The sequence below is a fragment of the Nicotiana tomentosiformis genome, chromosome 4 (assembly GCF_000390325.3).
Source record: "Nicotiana tomentosiformis chromosome 4, ASM39032v3, whole genome shotgun sequence".
NCBI lineage: Eukaryota > Viridiplantae > Streptophyta > Magnoliopsida > Solanales > Solanaceae > Nicotiana > Nicotiana tomentosiformis.
Genome location: NC_090815.1, coordinates 91,326,754 through 91,338,712, shown reverse-complemented (window position 1 = coordinate 91,338,712; position 11,959 = coordinate 91,326,754). Strand labels below are relative to the sequence as shown.

The 11,959-nt window shown below is 40.0% G+C and overlaps 1 protein-coding gene across 1 annotated transcript; it reads left to right on the top strand.

Annotated features, from left to right (window-relative positions):
- The first annotated feature begins 5,008 nt into the window (after window positions 1-5,008).
- Window positions 5,009-5,803, top strand: LOC138910132 (uncharacterized). Its single transcript, XM_070201355.1, has one exon. The coding sequence runs from the start codon at window positions 5,009-5,011 to the stop codon at window positions 5,801-5,803; it is 795 nt and encodes a 264-aa protein (XP_070057456.1).
- Window positions 5,804-11,959: the final 6,156 nt, after the last annotated feature.

Below are 11,959 nucleotides of genomic sequence, written 5' to 3'. Positions count from 1 at the left end.
AGTTAATAAAACTAATTAACAAAACTAATTAAAACAAGGCCTAAACCCTAATCCTCAATAAAATGTAATATTCAAATAATTGAAACACTAATCAGTTGAAACTAATTCATAACTAATTAACAAAACCTAGAAATAATAAATAAATGGGTTGTAATTCAAACCTAGAATTTTTAGGAGAAGGAGAAGGAGAGGGGCGGCAGTGGCAGTGGCAGCGGCGACGGCGAGGGCTGGTCGGTGGCGACGCGGGGTGGGGAATGGGATTTATGTGAAGGAAATAGAGAAGGAGAGGGGAAGGTTTTATGTGAGGGAAATAGAGAAGGAGGGGGGAAATTAAGAGAGAAATGGGGGTTCCCCCGTTTTTTAATTCTGATTTCAGAATTACCGACCAAAGTTGGTCGGTAATTGTGGTCGGTACATTAAGTGTTGACCGTTTGACCAAGTTGGTCGGTTTTTTTAAAAAAAAAATTAAATTCTTTTTTTTGTGTTTTTTTTCTTAAAATATTATAAACTATAAAAAAATAATTATAAACTACAAGCATTTATTTTATTTAACTATGCAATTATTATAAATAATTATAAACTATAAGCATAATCTTTATAAATAATTATATTAACTATTTAATTTTAATAAATTATAATAGCATCTATCTAAGTAAATTTTCTAAGTTATAATTAAGTATGTGAGTAATTTCTCACACACACACATACACTATATTGTAATTGATGCTAATAACTTCTTTTTTCATTCGTTCATCACTAATAATGCATGACATAGATTAATCGATATATAGGTCGAGACGTTTTGATGAATCATCGATTAATATTCATCGATACATCTAAGTAAGTTATAAGTCGATGAATCAATTTACAAATAGATATATTTGATGATAAAGTATATATACTAATTAGTATCTTCCCAAGTCTATCCCTAAAATTAAAGAACCCGACCCTGTGGTCCTAGCGCTTCGTGTTCTTATATATATACGGCTATACCTATATATATATATATATATATATATACACACACACATACACACAAACACACTTCACTGTAATACTTTAACTATATATATAGCTTGTTATAGTATATGTTAGTGTGTATATATATAGCTTGTTAAAGTTTGACCATGTTTGACCTATTAATTTAACTCGTTTACTTAATACTAATAGCTTCTTTCATTTATTTAATTTGTGATCCATATATATATATATATGTCAAAGGTGTTTAGTATTAATTCTTTTATTTTTTATTCATTTATCACTAATAATACATGGCATAGCTAGATTAATCGATATAGGTTGAGATATTTTATTTTTACTATTAGTCGATATAGGTCAAACGTTTTGTTTTTAACGTTATATATAGCTAGATTAATCGATGAATCAATTTACAAATAGCATGTTATATATAGTATATGTTAGTGTATTCATTATTTGTATTACAAAAGTGTTAACGGATTACATTTATATTATTTAGATAGTAAATATAAAAGTAATTTGAAAGTTTGACCAATGTTGACGTAATAACCGACCAACTTTGGTCGGTTATTTTGCAGAAAATAATAATTACCGACCAAAGTTGGTCGGTAAATGCTTTCCCTACATTAACCGACCAACGTTGGTCGGTAATTTTAAATATAAACTCTTAAATATTATAAAATATTTTAAATAATAAAATAATTATTAAAATTTAAAAAATTGGATCCAGATTACCGACCAACGTTGGTCGGTAATCCAAAATTTTCTTTTCTGACCAGCTGGGTCAATTCGTTGACCAATTTACCGACCAATGTTGGTCGGTATTTAGTTTTAAAAAAATATAATTTTTTTTTTCCAGTTTCCGTCCAACCTGGACGGTTTTTGGTCGCTTTGTTTGACCAACCAACGTTGGCCGAAAATATTTGGTCAGTTTTTAGCAGATTTTTAGTAGTGGTCATGAAAAATCGTATGGTGACAGCGCGCAACTCTGCCAGTTGTGTTTAGATTTTCCTTTTCTATTATTCTAATGTTTGATCACTCTTTCTAATTTATAGTGTTTTTGTCTTCCAATTAGTCATTTTGAACTAATTAACTTTCATCTTCCAGGGGCTTTGCTTGTAATGACCAGACATGTCTTCCTGATATACCGAGACCAGCAAATGAAGTAAAAACAAATCAAAATATTTATATGATACAAACACATATTGTATATATATTTTATCAAAAACATTGAACTAATTAACGTATACATTAAAATTTTTAAGGATGGGATAGACATTCTTGCGGCTTCAAGTGCCACAAGTCCTGGTACTTCAGAAGCACCGGGTCATAGGTATATTTACACACATCAAGGTCTTATTGTTGATGTACATTATGTATTTCTGTTATTTGCAAATCCTACTCTGTCATGTTTTTTTTGTTATTGCATTTGAAATATTATAATCTTCATGAAATTAACTAAAAAATTCTATTATTCAGGGAATTAAACATGTTCTGCGGTGCAAACAGTTGGCCGGCAGTCTTTTATATGAGGTACATACTTTCTTAAAAAAAAGAAATGTTACTCTGTTTGTGCAATCCTACTAGTGTATCATTTTTTATAGCATTTGAAATTTAATAATATTCATGAATTAATTAAAGTTCCATAATTCAGGGAATTAAACTTGTTGCCACGTGCAAATACTTGGCCGGGAGCCTTTTATATGAGGTACGTACTTTCTCAGAATTTGATATATACCTAGAACTTATTGCCACGCCCTGATTATAGGGATACACATATGACAAGCACCAAATGCCGTTAACTAGCGCTGAGCGGACCACTATATAACGCTTTCATGAACCAAATGATACGATAATTCAATAAAACATTTAATTATTTTCCGTAAAATGATGTTAAGATTTTTCACTTTAAAACAATATGTGAAATGGATAATGTATACCGGTGAAATCGAGCTCATGGTGCATCCTAACCTCCGACAAAATAAGCCAGGCTCGAAACATGGCAACAAGGGACCGAAATTGAGCCAAAGTCCCACCGGGCCACAACCCGGGGGAATGACGCCTTCCTTCGAAAATATTGAGGCAATGGTCCCGGAATCGGTCCTAGCCTCGACCGACTTCGAAAAACATGGTCAGACAATCCAGCATAGCCAACAGAAGGCCGAAATATCCGTGACCAGCCTAATATTACGGCGAGGATCTCGGCACGTATCGATAAGGAACCTGAAATCAGTGAATCAGAAGATTTTTTACCTTTTATAGAGTTGTACCTAAAATAGGACTCCCCTACTATATAAAAGGGGTGTGATAATTTATGAAACACATTGTAACATGCACTCAAAAGCAATATAATGTTATTTTCTTTGTCTTCAGCTCTTGTTCTTTTTCGCCTATACCAGTCTTGGTGTGCTCGGTTCGAGAGTGGCTATTTCACTAAGGTTGAAACTATCCAACTCGTGTGGTTTGAATTTATTTTGTCTTTATTTATTCAATAGCAACTTATTTATCGTTTTGTATCAAGTTAATTCGCGTATCCTTAAAATCACTTACAAATTTAATTGTTATCCGGTTTTGAGGGTAAAAAGTTTGGCGCCCACCGTGGGGATAAGGATAATAGCAGCAATTTGATACTAATTCCCGTAACACACCTTATTTTACACTTGTTCTTTGAAGTGTTTTGATTCCAGGTTAAATCGAAATGTCAAACCCCAGTCTGCCCCTCTAAACATGGATGCGGAGTCCCACCACCATGGCGAGAACAACAATGTAGCACCCGGTAACGAGGTGCCCCCAGTCGATCTCGGCGGAGTTTTGGTCGCAGACCCTATAAACGCTAGTTCCCATGTGGCCATCAACACAAATTTGCCTACCGATCTAGAGAACAACGAGTGCAGGGAAGTTCGATCAATTGCCCAGAATACGCACACCGGTGAAAACGATGGGATCAATTTGCAGGTGATCTTCGAAATGTTACAGGCTCAACAGGCAACGATAGCCCAGTTGCAGAACCAAAGCCGAGCGCCGAGCAGGGTTGAGACCGAGCCATCCCGGGAATTCACCCGCAGAAATGAACCGATCACGGAGAGGCCGAATGAAAATGAATCAGGGACTAACCCCGAGATCATAAAACTGCTCGAGAATTGACAAAATGGATAGAATTGGGGGAGAAGAAAATTGAAGCCAATGACAAAAAGGTGGAAACCTACAATTTCAGGGTCGACCAAATCCCAGGAGCACCTCCGATATTGAAGGGCCTGGATTCCAAGAAGTTTGTTCAAAAACCTTTTCCTGAGAGCGCAATGCCGAAGCCGATCCCAAAGAAGTTCTGCATGCCCGATATTCCTAACTATAATGGAACAACCGACCTAAATGAGCATGTGACTTCCTACAGATGCGCCATGAAAGGGAACGACTTGGAGGATGACGAGATCGAGTCTGTCCTGCTGAAAAAGTTTGGGGAAACTCTGTCCAAGGGAGCTATGATATGGTATCACAACCTACCTCCTAATTCTATTGGGTCATTTGCTATGCTTGGAGATTCTTTCGTAAAAGCACATGCCAAGACTATCAAGGTCGAGATCGGGAAGTTAGACCTTTTCAAAGTGAAGCAGAGGGATAATGAGATGCTCAGAGAATTCGTGTCCCGATTTCAAATGGAACGGATAGACTTACCTCCGGTCACGGACGATTGGGCCGTTCAAGCCTTCACCCAGGGACTCGATGCTCGAAGCTCGTTGGCTTCACAACAGTTGAAACAAAATCTGATGGAGCACCCGGCTGTCACTTGGACTGACGTGCATAATTGGTATCAATCAAAAATCAGGGTCGAAGACGATCTACTTGGGGCCCCTTCCGGGTCCGTTATCCCGTTAGAACAGTCGACAGAGTCAGGAGAGACGTTGATTGTAAGCCAAGGTGAAACATGTAGCGGTATCGGCCATACAATGGAGACTGAAGAGGTAGTGGATCTGGGCGAACCCCCGTGAAAAGTGAAAGAGGAAATGATCGAGGTCAAAACAACCGGGGGCTCATGAGCAAAAATAGTTTTGACAGGCCCTTCGGGCCGAAGGAAGTGCCAAGGCTATCAGAGTACCACTTTAACATCGCCGCCGCCGCCATCGTATCCGCCATTATACGTATCAAAGGCACCAAATGGCCTCAACCTCTACAGTCTGATCCAGCCCAAAGGGATCCTAACCTAATATGCAAATATCGTGGCACTCACGGTCATAGGACAGAAGATCACCGACAATTAAGAGATGAAGTAGCCCGGTTATTCAATAACGAGCATCTCCGAGAGTTCCTGAGCGATCGAGCCCAGAACCACTTTTGGAATAGAGATTCTGGTAAACAGATCGAACATGAGGAACCTCAGCATATCATTAACATGATCATCGGTGGGGTCGATGTTCTCCAAGGGCCGATGCTAAAGCGCACCAAAGTATCTATCACAAGGGAAAAACGCACTCAGGATTATGTGCCGGAGGGAACCTTGTCCTTCAACGATGAAGACGCTGTGGGGATCTTGCAACCCCACAACAATGCACTAGTAATATCAGTACTTATAAATAAATCTCGAGTTAAGCGTAAGTTAATTGATCCCGGTAGCTCGGCCAACATCATTAGATCGAGGGTCGTGGAACAACTCGGCCTACAAGATCAGATCGTGCCTGTGGTCCGAGTCCTAAACAGGTTCAACATGGCATGTGAGACCACTAAAGGAGAGATAACATTAACAGTGAACACTGCCGGGACCGTTCAGGAAACAAATGTCTATGTGATAAAAAGGGAAATGAGGTACAATGCTTTATTTGGGAGACCATGAATTCACAACATGAGGGCAGTACCCTTGACTCTGCACCAGGTGTTGAAGTTCCCAATGTCGGAAGGAATAAAAATAGTTCATGGAGAACAACCGGCCGCAAAAGAGATGTTCGCGGTTGACGAGGTGGTCCCGATATCCACACTTTCGACACTGAAGGAGCTGGGTTCGGTCACCAAGGGAGAAACCAAATAGCAGCTACTGACACCGACTCCATCCTAACCGGAGAAGCAGGAGATGGGTGAGGATGACGACTACGGGGTTCCCAGGTCTTTCATAGCTCCCAACCATTCCGATGCTACCAAATCAATGATCAATGAACTGGAGCAAGTCGTATTGATCGAACACTTGCTTGATCGAAAGGTATACCTGGGCACGGGGTTGAATCCCAAGCTCAGGAAAAAAGTCATTCAATTTCATAGCTAAGGAAGATTGTTTCTCTTGGTCCCACCTTGATATGAGATAGATCATGCCGAAAATAACCACTCGCAAGCTAAGCCTGGACCCGAAGTTCCACCCGGTCAAGCAGAAGAGGAGATCCCGGTCTGAGGTCAAACATGCTTTTATCAAGGACGGGGTATTTAAACTCCTTAAAATAGGGTCCATCCAGGAGGTTAAATACCCAGACTAGTTAGTAAACGTAGTAGTAGTCCCAAAAAAGGGGAACAAATTAAGAATGTGTGTGGACTATAAAGACTTGAATGAAGTGTGTCCCAAGGACTCTTTCCCTTTGCCTAACATCTATCGCATGATCGATGCAACGACCGGCCACGAGATCCTCAGTTTTCTCGACGCTTATTCCGGGTACAACCAAATTCGGATGGACCCGGGTGATCAGGAAAAAACTTCCTTCATCACCAAGTACAACACCTACTGCTATTATGTGATGCCGTTCGGACTAAAAAATGCTGGTGCCACTTACCAACGCCTAGTAAATCGGATGTTCGAAGAACAAATAAGAAAATCAATGGAGGTTTACATTGACGATATGTTGGTTAAGTCCCTGCGAGCAGAGGACCATTTGAAATATTTGCAGGAAATATTCAACATATTGAAGAAATACAATATGAAGCTGAATCCAGAGAAATGTGCATTCGGAGTCGGGTCCGGTAAATTCCTCGAATTCATGGTATCCAACAGGGGAATCGATATCAACCCCGATAAGATCAAGGACATCGAAGATATCACTGTTGTGGACAATGTGAAAGCCGTACAAAGTTTAACCGGACGCATAGCCTCCTTGGGACGATTTATTTCGAGGTCCTCCGACAAAAGATACCGATTCTTCTCACTGTTGAATAAAAAAAGTAACTTCTCTTGGAACCCGGATTGCCAACAAGCCTTGGAGGAGCTCAAGCAATATCTATCGAGCCCACTGCTGCTTCACACACCCAAGACAGATGAACAACTATACCTGTACTTGGCAGTATCAAAGATAGCGGTAAATAGAGTCCTAGTCCGGGAAGAGAAAAGTACACAATTTCCGATTTACTATGTTAGCAAGACTTTAGGTCAGACGAAACTAGATATCCTCACTTAGAAAAATTGGCGCTCGCTTTGCTAAGAGCTTCTAGGAAGCTGAAACTGTACTTTTAATGTCACCACATATGTGTCGTAACCACTTACCCATTAATGAATGTAATGCATAAACCCGAACTCTAGGGATGGTTGGCCAAATAGGCCGTAGAGATCAGCGAGTATGATATCGAATATCGGCCTTGGACCACCATTAAATCTCAAATTTTGGCAGACTTTGTAGCCGACTTTACGCTGGCCCTAATACCCGAGTTTGAGAAAGAGTTGTTGTTAAGCTCGGGGACTTCTTCGGGAATCTGGACCCTTTTTACGGACGACGCCTCGAACTCAAAGGGGTCTGGACTTGAAATTATATTGAAACCACCCGCAGGTAATGTAATTAGACAATCTATTAGGATTGTAAAATTAACTAATAATGAGGCTGAGTATGAGACCATGATTGCAGGTCTCAAACTTGCCAAAAGGTTGGGGGAAGAGGTGATCGAAGCTAAGTGCGACTCCTTCCTTGTGGTGAACCAAGTTAATGGGACGTTCGAAGTCAGAGAGGAACAAATGCAAAGATACATGGATAAACTGCAGGTAACGTTACATTGGTTCAAGGAGTGGTCTCTACGACATGTGCCTCGGGATCAAAACAGCGAGGTCGATGCCCTTGCTAACTTAGGATTGTCGATCGATGATGATGAGTTCAACTCGGGGGCAGCCGTACAACTCATGAGATCGGTAGTGGAAGAAGGTCACGCCGAGATAAACTCAACAAGCATAACTTGGGACTGGACAAAAAAACAATATAGAATATCTGAAGGCCAGAAAACTGCCTACAGACCCTAAGGAATAGAGGACACTGCGTACGAAGGCGGCCCGGTTCATCCTGTCCGAAGACGGTAAATTATTTCGGAGAACGTTCGATGGCCCACTCGCAATATGCCTCGGAGCCGGAGACACCGATTATGTTCTGAGGGAAATCCACGAAGGCACCTGCGAAAATCATTAGGGCGCCGAATCATTAGTTCAAAAAATAATTAGAGCCGGCTACTATTGGATCGACATGTAAAAGGACGCGAAGGAGTTCGTACAAAAATGCGACGGGTGACAAAGGCATGCTCTGATGATTCATCAGCCCGGGGAGCTGCTTCATTCGGTCTTATCGCCCTGGCCGTTCATGAAATAGGGGATGAACATCGTCGGTCCCCTTCCATGGGCACCCGGTAAGGCTCAATTTATATTGTTTATGACTGACTATTTTTATAAATGGGTGGAAGCACATGCGTTTGAGAAAGTCAGGGAAAAGGAAGTCATTGATTTTATCTGGGGCCACATAGTATGTCGGTTCAGAATGCCAACCGAGATCGTTTGTGACAACGGGAAGCAGTTCGTCGGCAACAAAGTAAGAAAGTTTCTCGAAGATCATAAGGTCAAAATAATCCTGTCAACACCCTATTACCCTAGTGGGAACGGGCAAGCAGAGTCCACGAACAAAACCATACTCCAAACCCTCAGAAAGAGATTAGCCGACGCCAAAGAAAAATGGAAAGAAATCTTGCCCGAGGTCCTATGGGCTTACCGTACGACCTCATTCCGATATGCAATCGAAGAATCAAACAACGAGACCATAAATACGAGCCTGGAACTATTAGATGAAAGGCACGAAGCCTCCCTCGTCCGGATGGCCGCCCAAAAACAACAGATCGAGAGGTATTACAATCAAATAGCCAGTCTTTGACACTTCAATGTCGGGGACTTAGTGATGAGGAAGGTCACATTAAACACCCAGAACCCGAATGAAGGGAGGCTGGGGCCGAACTAGGAAGGTCCGTATCAAATTATCGAGATCACTGGAGAGGGGTCGTACAAACTCGGAGCAATGAACAGTGAGCGACTACCGAACAACTAGAACATAACTCACTTGAAACGATTTTGCTGCTATGGTACGGCCCTATTTATTTCTTTTATTTATTGACATTTTGGATTAACGCTTGCAGTACATTGTCAAAGAATGATACAATTTTTTAGGTCTGAAAGCATGCGTTGTACTCTTTTTCCCTTAAACCGGTTTTGTCCCAAATGGGTTTTCCAGTAAGGTTTTTAACGAGGCAACAGTGGATCGTGCTAACTTAGAATCGAAGATCGGTTGTCAACAACATCCTAGGCTTCTCTATGATCGACCTCGAACACTGGGGGGGATCACCCTCGGATAATGATTTTGGCAAGAAAAGAAACTTTGTGCTTGAATAGTCTAGGCTCGATCGATAGGATTTATAGTAAGGGCCAAACGGTCGAATGAACCGTGCCCACAAAGACCGCCCGAGCTCGGACACAAAGCTTGAACACATGTGTAACTTTTTATATTACGCACAAAAATAAAAGAAAGTTTCTACCTTGCGGATAAATATTTTGCCCCTTGAAATTTTTTCTTTCTTACATTTGATCCCCTAAAGACATCGAGCCCAAGGGCCACCTCACTCGGGGACTGCCGCTAGGTTCAAACGACCCAGGTTAATGAAGTTCGGGGGCACAAATCTTATTAGGCAGTGCCCAAACTTTAAAGGCTACGGCCACCCCCATTCGGGGACGGTTATCTCGGTTAAGCCCGGATGACTCGGGGTAACAAAACCACTGGGAAACACCCGAACTAGAAAGGCTACGGCCGTCTTAAAATTGCCCAAACTAGAAAGTACATTATGCTGGATGTTCATACCCCAAGTGCTCCAATCTCTAGTATATTAGGCTAGAACTTTTCGTGTGCTGGAGTTCTAGCATAATATGCTGGAAGTTCATACACATGTGCACCAATCTCCAGTATATTAGGCTGGAACTTTCCGTGTTTGAGCAAAATATTGGCTATTTTTCAATGACTTTACAAACGTTGGCTATTTTTTAATTACCAGTCCGAAAACTGGCTAGCCCGTGCTATTTTTACAACATTGTGGGATGTTGACGATATGTGACCTTCGCTAGGCCACGAGGTTGTCTCAACCCATGCCGTGGGATATTGACGATGGTACTAGTACAATAAGATGTCTCTATGGAAAAATAAATGACATACATCGGGACGTTTGATCTATAGACAACAGTAACTATGACACGTAGTTTCTATAAACATTTTTCTTTAAACTATATGACCCGTATGTCCTATAAACATTTTCAATAATTGGCTCCCAAAGCCTATAAATCAATTTTATACTTTCAAATCGGTAAAGTTCTTTTGGCTTCGATAAAATGATAACTATTGAAAATATTTCTATTAGTCAAAAATCAAAAGATAATGAGTTTCAACATTTACAATAATTATTTGACTTACCTCGCTTTCACTTTCCAAATTACTCCAAACTTACCCAAGAAGCTCAACTCGTTCACCGATTAGAAATCTACAATATTCATAGTAGGATGTCATCAATTTGCGTTCAACGAGCTTCGACTCGACTCATTTAGAGTTCATAGAGTGATTACAAGTCCTCTTTCAAATATTTATTGTCACTCTCAAGAAAATTCCCTTGTTCGGGGTTCATAAAATAGTGTGTCTTAGATACACTTTGAAAAGGTTGGTCTGTAAAAGGATGCTCGCGCTCAGAAAGTATGTCATAGGAATTTGGTCCTAAGTTTCGGGGGTAAACTATGTATTCTGCCTAATAATATCAATATCACAACAACCACAGGGTAGAAACCCCGTGGCATATAAATATCAATATCACAATAATAATGTCATACTTTTAAGTTTTGTCAGGTGTTCTCTTTTCCATCTTATACCTGTTGAAACATTGATCTTTGCTTTCATCTGATGAGGGATGACTGACCGAAGAATACACATACCAAGAAGAATATTTAGTTAGCTTATATCTGTACAGTACTGAGTCTAGGTTATTAGTGAATCAGATATCCTCCTTTAATATTTTTGCATTACCAAGTTGTTGCAGTATCTGGGCATTAATTTAAATCCACCTACTATATCTCAAAGTTTAGCTTCTTGTTATACATATAAAGACGGACCAAACATGAGCTTCTTATATCATATTTTATTAGGGGTGCAATTTTCAGTGACGACTTTTGTGATAAAAGATCACCAAGTTTCTTCTAATATAGCTATAGTGCTGCTTCATTTTGTATAGGTGGGCATGCTTGAATGAGTTTATTGTCTATATAAATAAAAGTTACTTTAGTTAATAATTTTCGCGACAAATACTCATTGTTACATATATATCGATCTAACCACCTAGTGCAAATCAGATTGAGATATAGGATTAAACTTGCACCTCTAGATTGGTTATATGCCATAAGATTAACTAACTTCCCATCATTCAGGGAATCCACTCCACTGACCCGAGTACAGAGTCTCCCAGCAGCCTTTCCTGAGAGGTACTTAATTCCTCAAACTTTATTATGTCTTTGTAGTAACTTAACTTATATCTATCTATGAATACGTTTTCCCTCGAGTCATCTTGTACGTACTAACTCTTCGTCGTCTATTTTACAGGGATGCTTTTATATGTGCCAATCGCCTATATACTTCTGACACGCCCACATTGAAGAATGAAGTAAGTTAGAGAATATTTATGTAGCACTTTTCGCTTATCGAGAGTCAATTTTAATAATCTTTGAATCTAAATCGAATTAGATTAACTTAAT